Source organism: Mus caroli, unplaced genomic scaffold (assembly GCF_978045245.1).
Source record: "Mus caroli unplaced genomic scaffold, Mus_caroli_1 scaffold_10, whole genome shotgun sequence".
Taxonomy (NCBI): domain Eukaryota; kingdom Metazoa; phylum Chordata; class Mammalia; order Rodentia; family Muridae; genus Mus; species Mus caroli.
Genome location: NW_028227265.1, coordinates 3325725 through 3346936, shown reverse-complemented (window position 1 = coordinate 3346936; position 21212 = coordinate 3325725). Strand labels below are relative to the sequence as shown.

At 47.6% G+C, this 21212-nt stretch overlaps 1 protein-coding gene across 1 annotated transcript in view; it reads left to right on the top strand.

Moving 5' to 3' along the window:
* Nucleotides 1-6957, top strand: part of Map3k21 (mitogen-activated protein kinase kinase kinase 21) — a 43982-nt gene extending 37025 nt beyond the window's left edge. Inside the window, exons 9-10 of the mRNA XM_021170774.3 lie at nt 719-1477; nt 4138-6957. Coding sequence (XP_021026433.1) covers nt 719-1477; nt 4138-4511 — 1133 coding nt within the window. The 3' untranslated portion in view covers nt 4512-6957. The remainder of the gene's footprint in view (nt 1-718; nt 1478-4137) is intronic.
* Nucleotides 6958-21212: the final 14255 nt, after the last annotated feature.

Here is a 21212-nt window from a genome sequence, read left to right as displayed (position 1 = left end):
GTCTGTCACATAGCAGCTTTATGGCTCCTTCTCAGGACTTTTGGTTTTGCACCAGGTCGGGCAAGAATTTGGGTGTTTTAATTGTCCATGGGTTGGGTGCTACCCTTGAGAACCTGTGTAGTGCTGTGTAGCAGTCCTGTGTGCAAAGTGAGAATTGGATGGGGCTGTGTCCTTTGGTGAAGCAATGCAGTGTGTTCATTTTGTGGAATGGTGTGTGTGTGTGTGTCTGTGTTTGTGTGTGTGCATGCATGTGTATGTTGGTGTGTGTGCATATGTATGTGTATGTGCACAAGTGTGTTTGTGTGTATATGTGCATGGGTATGTGTCTGTGTTTGTGTGTGTGTGCATGCATGTGTATGCTGGTGTGTGTGCACATGTGTGCATGTGTGTGCACATGCCTATGTGTGTTTGTGTGTGCACGAGTGTGTGTGTTGGTGTTTGTGTGTGTTTCTATATTGGTGTTTCTGTCTCCACACTGATTTCTGCTGATGAGGAACACTTTCCTGAAGGGTAGGAAGTATCAATAATTTTCATACAACCCTTGGGTGCCTGCGTCCAGGGCTCTGGACTTTTCTCACCAGCGTTCTTCCACTGAAAGACCTCTGCATGTTCTGTGTAGTGTGGTGGCTCATGGGTTCTAGGGTGTCAGTGCACCGTTTCAGTGGTGGTGTTTGCTGTGCAATTGTTCTGCAGTGTTTACATTTGTCCCTTTGCTTAGGATCTTGTGAGGAGCAGAAACCTGTCCCTGACGGATTAGAACATAGAAAACCAAAGCAAACGAAGTTCCCTGGCCAGGCCCACGTTGGTCTACCTCTTTGCAAAGACAGCCAGAGAGAAGACTCATCAGAGGCTGAGAGTCGGGAGGAGGGATCCCCTAAGGGGTCCCCAGTGAACAACGTGGGTGCACCCATGCTGAGGAAGAAAACGGAGTCAGCACTGTGTGAGTGTGGGATGCTGCTGGCGTCGATGGCTTTGGGACTGGATGTCAGGAAACTTCACGGAGTCCAGGCCCCCGCAAAACCATCACCCAAGATGGAAAAGAAGGAAGAGGGTGCCCTCCAACCTGTCTCCAAGTGCCAAGCAAGTTCCAGTTCCCTTCTGAGACAGCCATCTGCAGGCAGGGCACCCAGCGATGGCTCCACGCTCCTGCTGCCCAGTGCCCCAAGCTATTCCTCAAAGTCTTCTCTCTCCATGAAGTGTTTGCTGCAGGCTGGTAAGGAGGAGTCATCTTTGGGGAATGCTCGGGACTCGTGTGGTCCCACGATGTTCACTCCAGATCCTGGCTCTGCCGCACCAGAGAGCGGCTGTGAACTCATCCCTGGACTGAGACCTAAGCCTGACTATGGTGTGTTGAGAAGCATGCCGCATGCCATCCTGGAGCAGACAGGGGAGAGACTGCCAGGCTGTGCCATTGTAGGAGACAAAGAATGCCACCACATGCAGATGGAATCTGAAGAAACTCCTCTCTGGCTCCAAAGTAGGTGGCAGCAGTTGGGTCAGTGGGAAGGACATGGGTGGGGGTAGAAGGGTGTGGACTGGACAGGCAGTTTCCCCCTTGTCTAGTGATTGCAGTTAGTAACTTGATATTGTCCACGTAGCACTTGAGTGTCATCCTTCTGTGTTATAATTTCAATATCGCTAGAGCGTCGATTCTGAAAAGAGGCTTGATCAGGATCTAGTAACTTCATATTATCCTGTAAGTGCAAGCCATGCGATAAATGATGCATGGGGTCAGAGATGGGTCACAAGCCCAAATCCCAGCAAAAAGACAGTGGAAGAGCTGACTGCAGACCTGAACCACAGCCATCAACCCCAACCCTAAAACACTCACCCCCTCACTGAGCCCTAAACCTAAACACTAACTAACCTTAACCCTAAACCTAAACACTAACTAACCTTAACCCTAAACCTAAACACTAACTAACCTTAACCCTAAACCTAAACACTAACTAACCTTAACCCTAAACCTAAACACTAACTAACCTTAACCCTAAACCTAAACACTAACTAACCTTAACCCTAAACCTAAACACTAACTAACCTTAACCCTAAACCTAAACACTAACTAACCTTAACCCTAAACCTAAACACTAACTAACCATAACCCTAAACCTAAACACTAACTAACCTTAACCCTAAACCTAAACACTAACTAACCTTAACCCTAAACCTAAACACTAACTAACCTTAACCCTAAACCTAAACACTAACTAACCTTAACCCTAAACCTAAACACTAACTAACCTTAACCCTAAACCTAAACAAACACTAACTAACCTTAACCCTAAACCTAAACACTACCCTTAACCAGAAACAATAATGCTAAACACTTAACCTTAACTCTAAAGCACTCAACAACATTGAATACTAAACCCTAACCCCAACCCTAAACCCTAATCCTAAACCCTAACCCTAAACTCTAAACCCTAATCTTAACCTTAAACACTAACCCTAAGCCTAATCCTTAACCCATAAACAGTCACCCCAACTGAACCCTAAACCTAAACACTAACCTTAACCAGAAACAATAATGCTAAACACTTAACCCTAACTCCAAACCACTCACCCACACTGAACACTAAACCCTAATCCTAAACACCGACCCTAACCCTAACACTAACCTAAACACTAACCCTAACCCTAACCCTAACCTAAACACTAACCTTAACCCTCAGCCCTAACCTTAACCCTAAACACTAACCTCTAACCTAGACATAAACCCCAATCCTAACCCTAAGCCCTGCCTCTATTACCTGACTACAAATCCTAACCCTCTAACCCGAATGCTAACCAAAAGCCATCTTCAGGCTCCCCCTGGGACATTCTGGTGTCACCTGCTGTGACTGTGTTGGTCCCTGTCCTGTCTGACAGGTTGGTGTGTAAAGCTTGCAGCCAGAGTGGCTTAAACAGGAGCCCGTCTTTCCCCACTGTGCTGAAGGCAGAAGTTGTGGCACGAGTGTAGGCAGGACTGGGTCTTCCTGAGACCTCTCTGCTGGGCTAGCTCACACGCTCTCTCTATGTCCTGACATGATGGTTTTCCTGGGTGTTTGTGTCTGAATCCTATAAGGCCCATAGTCAGACTACACTGGGGCCTGCCCATGTGAATCTATTTTAACTTAACCACCTGTGAGGACCCCCATCTCTAGGGTGGGGGAGACAGCTCAGTAAGTAAAATGATTGCTGCACATATAACAGGACTCAAATTCAACCCTCAGAACCCACATTGGGTATGTTGATGCACACCTGTAATCGCAGTATTGAGGAGACAGGCAGGTGCCTGGGGCTTGCACACATACATGCATGTACACACACATGCATACATATCTGTACACACCATGTACACACACATGATACACACGCAGACACACATATGACACATAGACACACAACACACAGACACACACACAACACACAGACACATGGATATATGCACTTGAGTGCATACACATATGCATGCATACATATACACACAGACATACACCCCCCACAAGACACATATACAGATATGCATACACAGACACACAGATACATAGACATATGCATGTACACACATACACACATGCATGTACCCACAGATACCCACATATGCACACACATACACACATGTGCACACACACACACAAACACATGCACAGGTCATGGTGATGTCACAGTTAACTGTGAAAAAGCTAGTGCTCGGGCTTGTTGAATGTGACCTTGGGTCCAGTGCTGAAGCATGCTTGTCTCCTGCTAACCTACATCACCTCTCCTATCGATTGGAGTGGGGTACAGAACTGTGAACAGGCACGACTGTGACTCTCCTTTTGTACATGGAAGTAACTATACTGATATCATACATGTATTCTCTGAAGCTATGGCTATGGAAAGCCATTTGAGCCGGGCACCGTGGCTCTTGTCTGGCATCCTAGTTATGACGGCGGCTCCGTGAAATGGCTGGGAGACCCTCTCTGGGTCCAGTGGTATAGTTTCACTAAGGAAAGCATGCTCTGGTGCCTAGGGATGGTTTGCGTAATTAGTGTTGAAACTTGAGATAATGTCAGTATCTGCTTGAATTGTCACCATCTTTCTCTTCCCTCACTGCTTCAGAAGTCTGTCTTCTCCTTACACACTGTCTGACTTGGCTTTCTTCACCCACAGGTGCCCCTGAAGACTCTCGACTACCACACTCTCCCTTCCCTGGACCTCAAAGTGACCTGGCCAGCCAGGCCTCTCTTGTGAAACCTGAAGGTGTTCTGGGCAAGTGCCAGGCATGCCCGGACCTGACACAAAGGCCACACACTGCTTTGTTGAGAACAACATCTCCACCTACCTGGGCTTGTGACAAGGACCATCAGGTGCCAGCCCTTGCCTGCTTGCTTGGTGCTCAGGAGAGAAGCAGGTGTCAGACTCCTTCCTTGCTGGATGCCAGCATCGAAGGTCAGAACAAGGACTGTGCCATGCCCTTGTGTAGAGTGAAGAGCGTGATGTGTCAGCCGTCCATCTACGCCCTGGAGAAAGACTTTCTGACCTGATGACTTCTGCCTTCCTGCCATGATCATTTGATGGGGGCACACGGAGGCACCGTGTGCCTTGTGCTGATTTTGAGGAGCACTAGTGACTGCTATTAGCTGCCGTATCACGGCCTCTTCATGCTAGTTACCCAGTGACTTGAAGTACACAGCAGTTCAAATGAGTGTCAGCAGAGGTGGGGCCTTCCTAGCCAGTTCCTGTCAGTCTTATGTATGTCCTGCCCATGAGCACACAAGTGGCGAAACTGCAATGGCCGATTCTCGTAGCTTCCTGCCTTCATCCTTTTCTCTCTTTTAAAAAGTCCTTTTGGGGTTTTATTTGCTTGTTTTTATACAACAAAAAAGCCAAGAAATAATTATTCTCTTCTTGCCAATAATAATGTGATGTTAAAAGTAAACATATTTATTTATAGGGCAGGGAAAAGGTCCTACTGTGTGGAGCTAATTCAGAGTCCTATTTAAACTCCCCAGAGAAAGCAGTAGCCTTGTAATGTGGAAGTGTGTCCACTGACTCCTGAGTTACACGAGGATAGCCCTCTTCCAGGAGGTTTTACTGGACGTAGCCTATGAAAGCTTTATTGAGGCCTGAAGAGATGGCTAAACAGTTAAGCATGCATATCACACATTTGGAGGGCCCAAGTTCAGTTCCAGGCACCCATATCAGATAGCTCACACCTATCTGTGACTTCAGTTCCAGGGCATCCAATGGCCTCTTCTGGCTTCCACGGGCACCTCCTTTCATATGCATGTATCACCACACAGATGTACACAGACACATACTTAAAAGTTAAAGTATTTTGAAAGTTTGATTGAATATACTATATTGTTGTCTCATGTAACCAAAATGCCCTAGAACAACTTAAAGGGAGGCACTAGTTACTCTGCTCATGGTTTTGGAGGGATCAGTGCAACCGTGGGAAGGGCCGAGTGGGCTGTCTTCACATCATGGAGGACGGAAAGCAGAGGAAGGGGGAGACAGGAAGAAAACAGGGCAAGGGTTTTTAGCAGTAACTGCCGAGCATCACTGAGACCAGGCATTCATATTTGGCACCCTGCACAAGGCCACTCTGTAGGTTTCCCTGAAGAAACGGCTCATCATTAGCAGCCAGAGGTGGGAAATTTCTTCATGCTCTCGCAGTCTTTAAAAATTAAAAGATCCATGGCTATGTGCGAAGAACCCGTGTGCTGTGGACATGCATGTTGTGTGGTTTTACGTCTCCCTGAGCCCGCAGTTTTGCCAACGCTAACAACACTGCTGTGCAGGAGATGGCAGGACAGGTTTCCAGTCAGCGTGAGCTCCATTTAACTCCGAGTCAACATGTGCATCTGTGGGGGTGAGCAGGCATGATTGGAAGACACAGATGACTTCTGGAAGTGACCTTGGAGAGCAGACGTGATTGGAAACAACTTAAAGCTATTCATGAGTCACCTGTGTAACTTCACAGAGAGGGCAGTGCATCACTGGGGCTGGGCGACTGACTCTTCGGGAGCTCAGTGTCCTTGTCTGGGTTTCTTGAGTACTGTGGTCCCCTTCTGTCTGTAACCACAACATAGTTATTTGAGAGGCAGAGAGTAAATACTTAAATTCTGACACAGTAGGAAGCTAAATTATCCGTAGCCCTTACGTCTTATTTAACATTGTATCTTGCCTTACCGATAATAGCAGGAATTTAAAGGGGATTAAATAGGTGCCATGACAGATCTGAGTCCCAGAACAGGCTCGTCAGCAGGTGACCTGCGGGGAAGATCTCACTGCCTGCTCTAGGCAGGTTTCAGGTGCTCAGAGCAAAACTTAGGTTTTCACCGGACTTCTTGTGTTGTTTCCACTCTCTGACTCTGCTTCACCCCAGTCTTTATTAAATGGTTTAACAGGGGTGCAGTTGACTCGACATTTGTCACATTGGAGAGACCGTTTGGCCTCTTCTCTTCAAGAGATGCTAAAAGTAAAAGACGTGCCCCAAATACCCAGTGCACGGAAGGAAAATATTGAAACAGATGGTGTGCTCAGCTTTGCTTCTGCCCCAGCCTCCCTCGGAGTGTGTGCATGACGGAGATGGCGGAATCGGACCTGTCTATGTGTCACGTCCTCTCTAGCTCTGTGTTCCAGCCTCCCTTCTCTTCATTTTGCTCCACTGTGATGAATGTAGAAAGGAAGCCATGCTAAAACATAAGGAGCCAATCCGACTCACGGCTGCTGAAGATTTTCACCGACATCCCAGATTTTCTGTGCATGCTACACACCTAGCAGAACCTGGACATTCATTTTCTGTGGACCTTGGCGATCCAATAGATCTTTTAATCTGGTTCCTATTGACCCATACTCTGCTCTTTCCTCTCACAGCAGAATAACATCTGGGGTCCGGACACGCTATACTCAGAAGCCTGTGGCTGACAAAAATGTTTACATATGTTGTCTAGTTGTTTAATAAACCTTTTTTTAAAGCTTGTCTGTGGGCTTAGTGGCTTTGATGTCCTCCTAAATGGTCACAGTGGTTTGCTTTGTATTCAGCGAGGACAGCATGCAGGGGTGAGGCTTGCTGTGCTGATGGGGAGAGCCGAGTCCCACCTCCAGGACCCTTGCAAAACAGAAAGTCCTTGTGATGTTCCCTTGTGATCCCACAGAGAGGTGGGGATCTGGGACTCACTGAACAGTCAGTCTAGCTGAACCAGCAAGCCCCGGGACCATGGGAGACCTGGTGCCAAAAACATGGCGGATGATCCCTGAGGATTAACACCTAAGGTTGGCCTCTGGTTCCACACGCATACATGTGTGCCCAAATGCATGTGCACATGCACACACTCATACACACACCTATGATATACACACTCAAATATAAGAATAAATCAAAAAGGTTAAATCTAGTTACATGGGGTGCCTCCCACATGTGTTCCCATCTCTAGTTCTCCACGGCTACCAGCTTGAACCTCTTAATCATTTCCTGGCTGCTCAGTATTATGTCAGCTTGACACAAGCTAGAGCCATCTGGAAGAGGAACCTCAATGTAAAGGAAAGAGAAAAATCTCTCTATTAGACTGGCCAGTAGGCAAGTCTGTGGGGACACTTTCCTGATGTGGGAGGACCTAGGCCATGAAAGGCAGTGCCACCCCTGAGCAAGCCCTGGAGAGCTAGTAGGTAGGACCCTTCCATGGTTGCTGCATCAGTTCCTGCTTCCAGGTTCCTGCTGGAGTTCCTGCCCTGACTTCCATCCATGATAGACTGTGCTTGGTCTGTGTAACTATCCAAGCACACCCTTGTCCCTCCCAAGTTGCTTTTAGTCGTGATGTCTTACCAGAGCACCACACAGTAACTAACCCACTTCCGAACAGGGGCTCACCCGCTTTTGTTCACCTGGCCCTAAATTGCTTAGATAAAACCCCAGACTTAGGGCTGGAAAGATGGCTTAGCGGTTAAGAGCACTAACTGCTCTTCCAGAGGTCCTGAGTTCAATTCCCAACAACCATATGGTGGCTCACAACCATCTGTAATGGGATCTGATGCCCTCTTCTGGTGTGTCTGAAGACAGCTACAGTGTACTTATATATAACAAACAAATAAATTAAAAAAAAAAAAAAACAGTTTATACCCTCCTCTAGCCACCCCCACCCCCCATCAATCTTCTCAGTAAAAAACCCACAAGTGTGAGTCAGAGGCCTCCAGTACTGAAAACCTAGCATCGCAGAGACATCTGTGTGGCTGAGGATTGTCCAGCACTATCTGTAGGGTCTAAATGGATGATTTCCACCTTGCTGATAAGCTGAGCCTTAGGGTGATTAGGTAAATTGCACCTGAATCCTGCCTTGCCTATCAACCTCCAAACCACGGGGGAGGAAGAGTCTGCTGGCTATTGGTTGGTTTTCAGTAAGTGTTACTGTTGATAAGTGTGTCCGGAGGCAGCTCGAAGACAGCAGTGTGACTCTGTGTGGCCCCTGGAGGCCTCTGCATGCCACCCTTGAAAACCTGACATGGGTTTGGCACCCGCTGTGAAGAATTTCAGGCTTTTAGTTTAGAGTATGCATTCTTTTAGAGAGGGTTGCATGGAGAGGAGGCCAAGAGGATACGCATCTGAGTAGAGACATTTCCTAGAAACCGGCTCCCGACAGAGCTGACGCTGCCAAGCCTGAGTTCTGCAGGGCAGCCTACTGACCCGGGGAGGAATGGAGGTTACACAGTGGCACCTGTTTTAAAAGTTTCCGACCCTGAGATTAGAGGGTGCAGCTATTCAGTCCTGTCTGTCACTGTGAGCAAGCCCTGGCTGAAGCACCCAAGGGAGGCTCTTGTTTGGGGTCAAGGAAGGTATGGAGGGCACCGTGGATCAACTAGCGGCAGAGGGAGCTTGGAGAAGCTGGGCATTGTGACAGCAGAGGGAAGCAGAGTGCAATGGTTATTCCTGGTTGTCACCTTGACTAAGTCTGGAATGAATGACAACCTAGAATTGGAGGGCTCACCTGTGATCCAGATCTTGAGGCTGGAAGATACAAGTTTCTGACCTGGATCTTGGCATGGAGATCTTGAGGCACAGCGGTGGCTAGAAAAAGCTTAGGCCCAGGCAAGGCAGTGCACGCCTTTAATCCCAGGAGACTAAAACGAGGAGCTCTCGGAGTACAAAGTCAGCCTGGGACAAAGCAAGTCCCAGATCCAGGCATGATGGTACACACCTTTAATCTGGGCCACAGCTTCTGCTGGAGACCTACACAAGGACATTGAAGAAGGAAGACTCGCTCTTCCTTGCCTGCTTGCACTTACTTGCCAGCACCTCTGTTGGAATCGACTTCTACAGAAGACCAGCTGAAACAACTGGCTTCGTGGGCTAGATCCTTGGACTTCCATTCACAGCTGACCATTGTTGGGGTAGTTGGACTATAGTCTGTAAGTCATCAAAACAAATTCCTTCAATATAGAGAGACATTCCCTAAGTTGTGTGACTCTAGAAAACTCTAATACACAAAAGCTAAAAGCCCTTGAAACCCACCCCACCCAGTGGCCTATATTGCCAGTTATGCCCATGTCCAGAAGGCTCCACTGCCTTCCAAGGGTTCAAACACACGAGCCTGTGGAGGAACAGCTAGGCACTGACTGGTGTTGGGCTTAGCCACTGTGTAATTCAGACATACTGATTCAAGTCTCCAAATCATTTGGACTTTTGATGCGCTGAGACCTCTGATAAAGGCACCCTCCTACTGTGGGTCCATCTCAGCACTATGTATAGCCAGACACAGGTGTACAGAATGGGAGAGACTCAGGCTGGTGGCAGCACCCAGGTGTGCTTCACTGAGACCGAGCTCACCATCCGGGTATGTCTCTGGAGTTTGCAGCTACATACGGGATACAAGCTTGATTCAAGCCCACCAACTTGGTAATGTTGGTTTCTCTTCACCCAGACTCAAAAGTTTCCAACTATGGAAACCCGCTTTTGTATTGGGCTTTATGCTTCCTGTCCACGAGGTGGCGCTAACCACACGTGGCGGGTAATGTTGGATTCTCCTCGCCCAGACTCAAAGTCGCAAACGTTTTTTGTATTGGGCTTTATGCTTCCTGTCCACTAGGTGGCGCTAAATACACATGACTTAACAGATCAGGGTGCACAAGCGCTTGGGTGGAGAATCAGTCACAATCACCCTTACAAGCAAAAGGCTGAAGGACAGGGCTTGGGAAGGTGTGGAATGGAGGGGGAAGAGAAGGAGTCATTCGCAGTACGTGTGCGGGGAGGGGAGCTCTCACGTGAAGCTCAGCTGTGTGTTCACAATGAGCAGGATTTTAAAACTGCAAGTAAGGACGATCTCCAGTGTTTGCGCTCAGTTTAGGCAGAAGTGAACCTTGTCTCAAGTAGAAGCTGCTACCCCCTCCTCAGACACTAGCAAAGGAAAGAACTTCCTTCCACATCAGGGTTCTCTAGAGGGACAGAAACAATGGGATGAGAATCTAGAGGGACCCAGAGGGAAAGGAGGAGGGGGAGGGGAGGGAGCAGAAGAGGGAGATCCTGGAAGAGAAAGGAGATACAGTCACACTTGCTGAGAGGGAAGACCCCAGCAACAGCAGGGACAAAGAACACAAGCAGAGGGAAACATGCTCTGCCTTGGCCTTCAGGAAAGGAGTTGCAGGTCACCCGAGTCTCCTGCAGTTGGATGTGGTCTCTGGTTTGACTAGGAAGCAACAGCATAATGTGACAGCCATGTTGTATGCATGTGTCCACGCGTGTTTCTATTCGCCCACACCCACTAGACTTTACATTTAAAAGGGGGCATTTTTACCGAATGTTCACTATATGCCTCTCAGTACCTGACAGCCGAGGCCACACCACCCTGAGTAGCTGAATGAGCTGGCTCCATTGATCATTGCATTGCCACCAAGCAAAACCTCCGGCGCCAGGAACTGGTTACATCTTGTTGAGTCATTGGCCAATGACCCCCAAAGGAGGTCCCATAGACCCTTCCCTAAACGTCACAGCTTACTTCCATTGGGTGCTCTCTGCAACCTCATGATAAGACTCCAGTGCCGAAGAGAGCATTTCCTTTCATCATTGGATATGGAAGAGCCAAGCTGGTGCCTGACTAGCAGCTTCACCCTACTTAGCATTCATACTGTGACGGTGTCTGCATGACGCTGAGGAGAAACGTAATAATCTTTGTCACCCAGCTTGCGACATGGAGTGGTGGAATAGTGAAACAAATTTTGTGTGAGCAACCAATCACATTTTGATTGGATGTAAGGCCCATACCTGACACTGTTAAAGCAGCCAAGAACCCAAGACTATATGGGGTATGTATGTAAGGGAAAACGTATTGCTATCATTCTGCCAAAGAAACAGCATTAACATGACTCCTGATGACATACTCGCATGCTCACAGATCAGAGCCTCTCTCCACCCTCATCAGAGAAGCCTCTTCTTGCTGTAGGTGGGAATCAACACAGGGACGCACAACTTGGCAGTGTGTAGAGTGGGAGGCTTTGGGGTGCTCAGTCCTAAATAGAATGTCTTCATTGGTCCCTTCCCCTGCAGTTCAGAGATTTGTGTGGAACATGAGGCAGAAAGATAATAAAGGCTGGAGGTGGTTGGTGGCTCCGAGGAAACAGAGCCTTCCAGACACAGCAGAGTAGATGCACGTAAGAACTCACAGAGACTGTAGCAGCTTGTGTACAGGTTCAAGTCGGATGGCGTTCCAGCACTGAGAGGTAAGTGGACACAGGGTCCCACCTCAGCCAAGAGTCTATATGTAACTAACTGATACCTGCTGGCATATCACCCACGCCTTCACTTTCACTTACAGACTGTGTCTCTTTGTTGTGATTTCTGACATCAGCAGCCAAAAATCATCTTAGATTCCACGGTATCCTTTCCCCCTCCCGCTCAGAGCCCAGGACTTCTCCATGGCGATACCTCACTGAAACCCAGTCCCTTTTTTTTTCAACATGAAAAGCATGGTAAGGGAACTCTTGACCATTTCATCGAACCACGTTTGACCGGGGACAGTTCCAACTGGTGGGAGAGAGATACCTTACCATTAACATCCAAAGCTGCTTTGCATGGGCTTGCCCTGGCGGCTGGTTTGTGCTGGGGTCTGGAGTAGTTAATAACAGGCTCATGGAAAACAGATTCAGTAAAATCCCATCTCTCCCCTTGTGCCCAGATGCAACTGCAAGACGATGTTAACAGGCATGTTACACGGAGGCCACAATGGCTCCTGTGCCCCAAAGGGCAGAAGTGGGGGGGCTTCATCCAAGGAGAAGGAATTTCCAGGGTCCCAGGGAAGCAATGTGTGATGGTTTGTATATGCTTGGACCAGGGAGTGACACTGTTGGTAGGTGTGGCCTTGTTGGAGTGGGTGTGGCCTTGTTGGAGTGGGTGTGGCCTTGTTGGAGTAGGTGTGTCACTGTGGGCATGGGCTTTAAGACCCTCATCCTAGCTACCTGGAAGCCAGTCTTCTGCTAGCAGCCTTCAGATGAACATGTAGAACTCTCAGCTCCTCCTGCACCATGTCTGCCTGGATGCTGCCAGGCTCCTACCTTGATGATAATGGACTGAACCTCTGAATCTATAAGCCAGCCCCAATTAAATGTTATCCTTATAAGAGTTGCCATGGTCATGGTGTCTGTTCAAAGCAGTAAAACCCTAACTAAGACACAAGACTTCTTTTTCTTTTCTGGTTTTTCGAGACAGGGTTTCTCTGTATAGCCCTGGCTGTTCTGGAACTCACTCTGTAGACCAGGCTGGCCTCGAACTCAGAATTCTGCCTGCCTCTGCCTCCCAAGTGCTGGGATTAGAGGCATGGGCCACCACTGCTTGGCCGACATAAGACTTCTGAAATTAAAACAAAAACATTGTATGTAGAAATGGGGACATCAGAGGGAGAACCAACCCATTACCTCCATGGTCACTGAACAAAGAAGCTGGTGTCCTGGGCTTCAAGATAAGGGGTGTCCCTGTGCATGCCCACTGTCCTCATCTCAAGGGCACCGGAAGTCTTCCTCTAGGAGATGCTGGGTGCTGTATCTGGCTTGTATCAGTTGGAGTTCTCTAGAGGAACAGAACAAAGAGAATGGATATATAATACAAAAGAGGTTTGTTAGATCAGTTTACGTGATATTGTCCACATACTGGAGAACCCAGTAGCAGTTCAAACCACAGGCCTGGGGGCCTCAGCTCAGTATCCTAGTCAGTCCTCAAAGCCTTGGGAATCCTAGAGCCTCTGGTCTCCAGTCCACATTGGAAGGCCAAAGAAGTTGGATTCTGATGTCAGGCAAGAGTGACTGACAGCAACAGCAACAGGGTGGATTTGCTTAGTAACACGATGCAGAGGCAGACAGGCAGTACTAATACCCTCTCAGTCTTCTTCGTATCTGGGCAACCGCTGGAAGGTGTTGCCCACTCTAGGTGAGGGTCTTCTTTCCTTAGTTAATTCTTCCCGGAAATACCTTTACAAAGAGACCCAAAGGTTTGTCTCTTAGTTGATTCCAGATTCCAACAAGTTGACACCCAAGGTTCGTCGTTATACCACCATGGGCTCTCAGGAAGCCAAGACCAAGATGATCAGCCCACTCTTAGCTCATTATCTGGAGCCAAAGCTGCTCATACCTGCAGGTCCCTTTGGGCCCCGACTCTCTTGCATACCTCCATGGAGCGCCAAGAGGAAGGAGGAAGGAGGAAGGAGATGGAGCCAGATCTGCACATTACAATCAAAGAACACCATATACTTGGTAATATATATATATATATATATATATATATATATATATATCCCATGGAATATCATACAGGTGGTAAAAATAAATAAAATAAATAAGAAAAAGTAAAGAAAAAGGCCAGAGGCTGTCTACATCTGACATGGAAGGACATGACAACATCACCATATTCAGAGCATTCCCTGTTGTTTGAGGTGCTCACAATAGCCATGTCTTGTCTAATTCTTCCAACTAGAATATTCACATAGTTTGGAATTTCCCAAGCAGATAAGGTTTAAAAACCCAACCAAGATGGCAATTGATGTAGAGACAACTAGCTAAGGTGCAAAAAATTAAGAGTGCTCAGCCCTGAGTGGGGGTGTCTGTATCGCATACCTACCACCAAATGCTCTCAGATCCTTGTGGGAGAGGGGAGAGGGAAGACTGTGAGAGTCGGAAGTGTTGGCCGACTGCGTGAAACAGTATCTTTTGAACCTGATAGGATTGTTGTGCACCCGAGTTCATAGCTGGGACTGCACGTGCAAGACTTACACAACATCAAGCCAGTCGAAACCCCAGTGTGCGTTTTCACAAAACCCTACCCCTGTGAAGAGCTGTTGGCAACTGGTGGCTTTTGGGGGAGAGTGGGTCGGTTTTCTTTGGAGATTCTGCCTCTTGTAGGTTACCCAAGCCCCAGCAGGTGACTCTGCATTGTGCCCATATTAACAGCGCCACGTGGTTTACGAGTTCAAACCCTGTGCATGTTGGTACCTCAACCTGCCGCTTAGCAGAGCCCAGCAGACCCTGGCACACCACAATGCCCCCCTAATACTGTGGGGTGAGGTCCCACAGATCCTGGTGGCTGTTCTGTGTTGTGCTAAGAGGGCATTTCATTTCTTGGGCGAGAACAACCAGAAAGACCAAATGTGGTCTCTACTGAAAACTGTCCGTGTGAATGGCCGGCTGTGTTTCGCAGCCAGCGCAGTGAGACATTTACGGGGGCTCTCGGGGATAATCGCTGCCCACTGACACTGGGCACAGTGAAAGGAAAAGGAACCAGAGCAAACCAGGAACACGGGAGCGAAGCAGGGAGACAGACATAAAAAACCATGGTGGTCAGCAGAGAGGACTTGGTATTTCTCCAGAGACACCACACGGGGGCGCTCTAAACATGTGTACTGTATCATCCCCAGACTTCAGTTTGAGGCTTAGAGGCTTAATTTGCTGTGTGTCTTTTAGAGACTGGGTCCTAATAACCAAGTACAAAGCGGCAACATCTATGAAGAACAAAAACTCATCGATTCAGGAACTCAGCTGGTCACTGGCTGTGGCTCAGTCTGATCTGAAGGCACTATTTGGGGGTATTTTGTAGATCTGTGGGGGTCTACTAGGCAAAGACAGATGATGGTTTCGATTTCTACCTGGATTGAGCAGAGAATCCTGGCTGAGCTGGTGACAATGGTGGCATCTCACTAGTGAGCTTGCTTTTGTAGGGACAACTGGGATGACAGGGCATGAGTTGACCTTGCTTTGAGGGCTGTTTGGTAACAACAGGTCATTTTCTTTCTTTCCACCAATGATTGTTCTTACAGCTTTCCCCCCATGGGTTCTGAGTAACCATACACAGGTTCCCATGCTTGTGAGAGAGAACCGCTTTACCAATTAAACCATCTCCCCATCCCTGGGGCGGAATGTCTTATTTATGCCATTGATTGGGGTTTACCAAAGACACAACCCAGCTCCCTCTTGGGTTGGTTGCCATATTGAATCAATGGTCAATTTCCAGATTTCTATATATTCTCCAAATTTCTCCCTCAATGATATACATAAGCGCCTGCAAAGAACTGGAGAATGAGTCCTGGCAGGAAAGCACACATCCACTGTTTGAGGTGTGCACACATTTGCATAAGAATACCCTTGAAGAGCACACCTTAACACCGGCCCTGACCAGGCCGCATGTGCTTCTGGGAAAATCACAGTAACTCGAGTTGTCCCCCACCCAGTGACACCTGCTTAACTGTTTTCAGATTTTAAAATCCAGGTGACATGTTGGGAAATCTGGAGTTTCTGTGAGGCAAGCAAGATATTCCCTGTCTCTTCTTGGTGTCTTTGAACACACTGTAAAATTCTTCACCGCTGCCTGAGAAAATGACTCCAGGGAGCTCCCAGTGATTCGACCAGGGATGCTGGGCAGAGGGTTCCCGGCAAGAATGCAGAGAACCCCTTTTACCCCTGCCCTCCTTTGCCTCTTGCTTGTGTGAGCTGTTGGCATCCCCCACTGACACGGGAGCCCAGCCTCTTCAGCTTTCCAGCAGGACTGAAGGCCAGCAGCTCTCTGGGAATCCTCCAGGCCTTCAGTAAGATTGTGACTGGTAAGTCGGCTCGCCTCCCCGTTGTCAGTCACAGTTAGATTGCCCTCCCTGTATCCTGTAAGCCAATCTAATAAATTTAGTATATACTCTGTCTGTTGGTCCTGTCTCTCACCATGACTAGTACACAAAGAATATTTCGTTATCAGAGACTCGGGACATCCTAGGACATCATGGTTGGACTCTGGACACATGGTCCAGAGTGTCTTTAATAATGTCATAGGAACTCAAATCAAACCTACTTTTTTTTTCTTCTAAGTCTTACTAAGCCTTGGGTTAAGCAGAAGGAGAAAAAAGGAAATGGGCATAAATTTCAGAGAGCCTCTGAAGCCCGTATCGATTCAGAGCCTGGGACTCAAACGAGTGGATCGATGTGTTCTTGTTGTCAAAGGTGCCAAGTCCTATTTTCTGCCCTGCTGAGAGCCACAGGGCGAGCGGTCTGACTAAGTGAGCCCGTGCAGCTCTAATGGCTTGCTGATGAGTTCTTACCCTGTGGTCTGACTTGCAAAAAAAAAAAAAAATTACCAATATTTTTAGGCCCTGAAGGAAAAGTCCAGCTGCCCTGGCTCTTTAATGATGGTGTAATAAAATTTTTCTGACAGTCACAGCAGACTTTATTAGGGGAAAATTTAAGTGGTGACTGCCCTGAGAGGCATTTTCTACTCAAAATTGCTTAGCGTCCTTCTGTTCCTTCCCACAGCCATGACTGGTGTTCCACACAGGAAAGGAAGAATTTGTTCCAGTCACCTCTGGTTGGCCTGTGAGCACCAACAGTCGAACATGGAGATGACGTCAGCTGACTACGCTGGATGAGCAATAAGCAAGACTTAAGTTATTCAGGCTGAAAGGAGAGTGTGAAACGAAGATGCAGTGGTTTGTAACAGAGATGCAGTGGTTTGCGTACCTCATTCCTTTCCTTAAATGTTCATTAAATGAGGTTACAAAAGCATCCTTATCTGGTTATTGAAAAGGTCATTTCGGAAACTATGATCATGCTTCAACTCTGATACCAGAGGGGCCTTGGAAGAGGATTAGAGAACTCAAGGTGAGGGGGAGGGTTTCAAGACATGAATGGCTCCCTTGAGCGGGTGCTAGACCCCTTCTGAGAATTCTGCATGGAGCTGGCCTGTTTGCAGAGCGCTCATGAGCTCTGTGAACACCGGAGGGGGTGGACAGAGAAGGAGCCTCTCTTTTTATTCCTTTGCAAATGTAACAAAATATCTCCATTCTTTTGAGTTTTTAGATTTATTTTTGTTTGTTTCCAATTATATGTGTGTGTGTGTGTGTGTGTGAGAGAGAGAGAGAGAGAGAGAGAGAGAGAGAGAGAGAGAGATGGGGGGGGCATCAGATCCCCTAGAGCTGGGGTTACAGGCAGCTGCAAGCCCACCAGTGTGGGTGCCAGGAACGGAAGGCTGGGAAGTGTTCGTTCTTAGTGACTGAACCGCCTCTCTAGCTTCCATGTTCTTAACACACATAAAGTAATAATTCTTTAGGATCAAGCACAGGGACAGAGCTTAACACTCTCAGAAATGCTGCCTTCCCCTGTTGGCTTGCTTGAGTCTAGATCCCAACAGTTTCCAGTTTCTTAGTCTGTGCCATATGTTTCTTTAGAAACATTTTTTCCATTTCCCCTTTCATTACACAGGGTTACTCAAGGCCATCTCATGAATGTTGTGTAATACACTTTGAGCATAATCACTGTACCCCATTGCCCCCACACACCACCTCCGCCCACCACCCACTCTGCTGCTCCTTAGCTTCACAGGCCACAGGCACACATACAATTTTATGAATCTGTGATGTCTTGGGCCCACAATGCTTTTGTGCTTTCTCCTTCTCCTCCTCCTCCTCGTCCTTGTCCTCTTCCTCCTCCTCCTCCTTTTCTTCTTCCTTCTTCTCCTTCTTCCTTCTCCTCCTCTTCTTGTTCACCTTCTCCTCCTCCTTCTCTTCCTCCTCCTCTTCTTCCTCTTCTCCTCCTTTCTTCCTCTTCCTTCTTTCTTGCTTTTTCTTATTCCTCTTCCTCTTCTTCTCTTCCACCCCTCACCTACCTACCTTTCTTTCTTTCTTTCTTTCTCTCTCTCTCTCTTTTCTTCCCCTCCTTTCTTCTTCTTCTTCTTCTTCTTCTTCTTCTTCTTCTTCTTCTTCTTCTTCTTCTTCTTCTTCTTCTTCTTCTTCTTCTTTTCCTCCTCCTCCTCCTCCTTGTCCTTTTCCTTCTCCCTCCTCCTCGTCCTCGTCCTCCTCCTCCTCCTGCTCCTCCTCCTCCTCCTTCTTTTCGACAAGGTCTAATCTCAAATTCAAGCCACTCCTGCCTGTTCCTCTCCAGTGCTGCGATTACAGGTATGTGTCACCATGCCTGTACCAGCTTAAAAAAAGCAGTAGCAGCAACCATCTGGTTTGGCAGTTCTGGGCCAGAGCTGTCGGAGCTGTCAACCAGAGGACACAGCATTTACTCCAAGCATACACTTCCATGATGGTACCAGCTGGTTCTCCCACAGGTTTCCCAGTGACTCATGAGCATCTGTAGACGTGGGATGTTTCTTTCTGCCCTTCTGTTTCCTGTGAATCCTTTACAGTGTGCCTGTCAAGGTGGCCACAGTGAGGGGAGACAAGGATAAGTCATTGCATCTGCTCTCAACAAGCAAGGTCTTTTCCTGGGAAGACCAGGTGGTCATCTCTTGATAACCATGTGGTGCCAGATTCTCACACCCGAGGCAGGCAGCTCATTCTCTTCCCTGGAACACATGAGAAGCAGATGGCCGTGCACTTCCCAAGGATGGATCCCACAGCTTTTCCTCAGTCAGTCCCCAGCATGAATCTAGATGGAAAAACAGTTTGGGATAGCTTGGCAGAGTTGCAGCTGTCTCTGCCCAGACAGCAAGCCTTCCTGACAGAGACCATGGACCCTGATCTTAACCTTAACACAGTGAGGTTCCAGGAAGAGCACGGCAGCCTCTTGTAGCTTATCTGCAGAACCTGGAGTTCTAATAAATCAGTGTGGGGAAAGAGGCAAGGCTGGTTTCCCCAGGATGGAAGCTTCTGGTTCTTAACACAGAAAACAAAATGAAAGAATTTTAAAACGGAACAGCTCTTTAGTGTAGTAAAATACAAGAAAATACAATCGTGAAGATGGACCGGGAAGAGTAACAATCTTAACAGAGGGGATAAACGTTCTTTAGAGAGAGAATGTGCTGTGGGCTGGAAGGGAAACATGCTCTTTCCTCAGGCTCCTGCGTTTGATCGCACTCCATCATAGCATGGTGATGGAAGACCGTGGAACCTTCAGGAGGTGGGGCTTGCTGGAGGAAGTGGATCATGGGAGGCGGGCTTTGAGGCTTGATAGTCAGGTTCTACTTCCTGTTCCTCTCTCTGATTCCTGAATGCTGAAGCAATGTGACTGGCTGCTGCAGGCTCCCTCCGCTGTGAATTCCACCCAGATGTACGCCTGGACGAGCTTCTCTCTCCCCTCAATTGTTTCTAGTTGCAGCAACAAGGTAAGTGGCTCTGTTGGTGAAGGGTGTGAGGCAGTGTGTAGTAGCTGCTGAGTGTGGAATGTGACTTCTATTGCCTTCCTGTAGCCTAGGAAGGCTGAGCAAATGCTGGGGTCCATCTGAATCCTCCTCTCAGTGCTGGGTGAGACCACGTTACCACAGTTGGATTAAAAAGATTATTTTAATATTTATTTTATGTGTATGGATGTTTGTCTGTATGTATGTGTGTTTAGCACATGCCTGTGGAGAAAGGCTGTCAGATTCATTGGTACTGGAATTATGCGAGGCTGTGAGCAACCATGCAGTTGACAGGAACCGAATCCAGTTCCCCCACCTCCCCAAAAGCACTTAACTGTTGAGCCATCTATTTAGTCTCAACTTTTTTCTTTTTTAAAAATGAGGACTCAGCTCCTATGTTTGCAAGGCAGACTTAGCCACCTCTCCAAGTCCTGTTTTTACTGCTAGAATTTTGAGCTATAAATTTTCCTCAAAGCACGGCTTTGTCTGCCTCTCACAAACACTGCCTTTATCTTTCATTTGATTCGGGCAAATTAGAGAGCTGCAGGTTCAGTGAGCGACGCTAGTCAAAATGAGGAGAGTGATAGAGGAAGACGTTTAATGTTCTGGCTCCACTCCTGTTCTGTGTAAAATATACTGACCCAAGGCAACCTAAGGGAGACGGGGGCATACTTCAGTCACAACTCCACGTCACAGTCCATTACTATTACTAAGAAGTTAGCATGGGAATGTAAGCAGCCATTCACATCACATCCACAGTCAAGAGCAGAAAGATGCAAATGTACCCATGCTATCTGCTTGGTCACTCAGCTAGTTTTCTGCACTCTTGGGTGGCTCAGGGCCCAGCCTAGGGAGTGGTGCCTCCCATGGTGTCATTGAGCCATCCATAAACTCTCCCACAAACACACTCACAGACCAAACTTATCGTGGTAATTCTTCACCAGGTGATTCTAGGTTGTGGCAAGTTGGCATTTAAAACTAAGCACTACAGATACTAACCTCTGACCTGCGGGTGCGCACACACACACACACACGTGCATGCATGTGCAAGTACATACATACTCGTGCATGTATGTTCAGGCACACATACATATACACACACATAAACTCTATGCGTACGTACATGTACGGTACACACACACACACACACACACACACACACAGGATGTTTTCCTAGTGCTATGTTTACTAGGGAAGCCCATTTGCTGGATTTTCTCCAGTAATGGACATCTCTCTCTTTTATTGGATCATGGATAACTCTCTTACATTTCAGACTGACGAGGTTTGCCCAGGGCCAAGCACCTGTGGGTTATTCAAAGAGCAAACACTGCAATAAGCTATTCACGTGGCTCCAAAGCTTCTCTATGGAACAGAATGACACTGGCTGTCCCCCACCAACATGTTCTGTTGTGTTAACACGGAGGAAGCTGCAAACAAAGACGTGTCCCCTAGTTCCATTCTAATTAAAAGCCTCGTGAAGTGCTATTGAATTCCCTGGTCCAAAATATTTGTCTCATTAAGAGTTTTCGCACACTGGCTAATGATGTAATTAGCTAAGCTCCTTAAATTAAATCTTTTACCAGCATTGCAGGTTGGCAGAGGTCCAGAATTACCATCTTCACATTGTACAAAAGTTTACTCTGTGCCACAGGAGAGCGATGGCCTATACTTG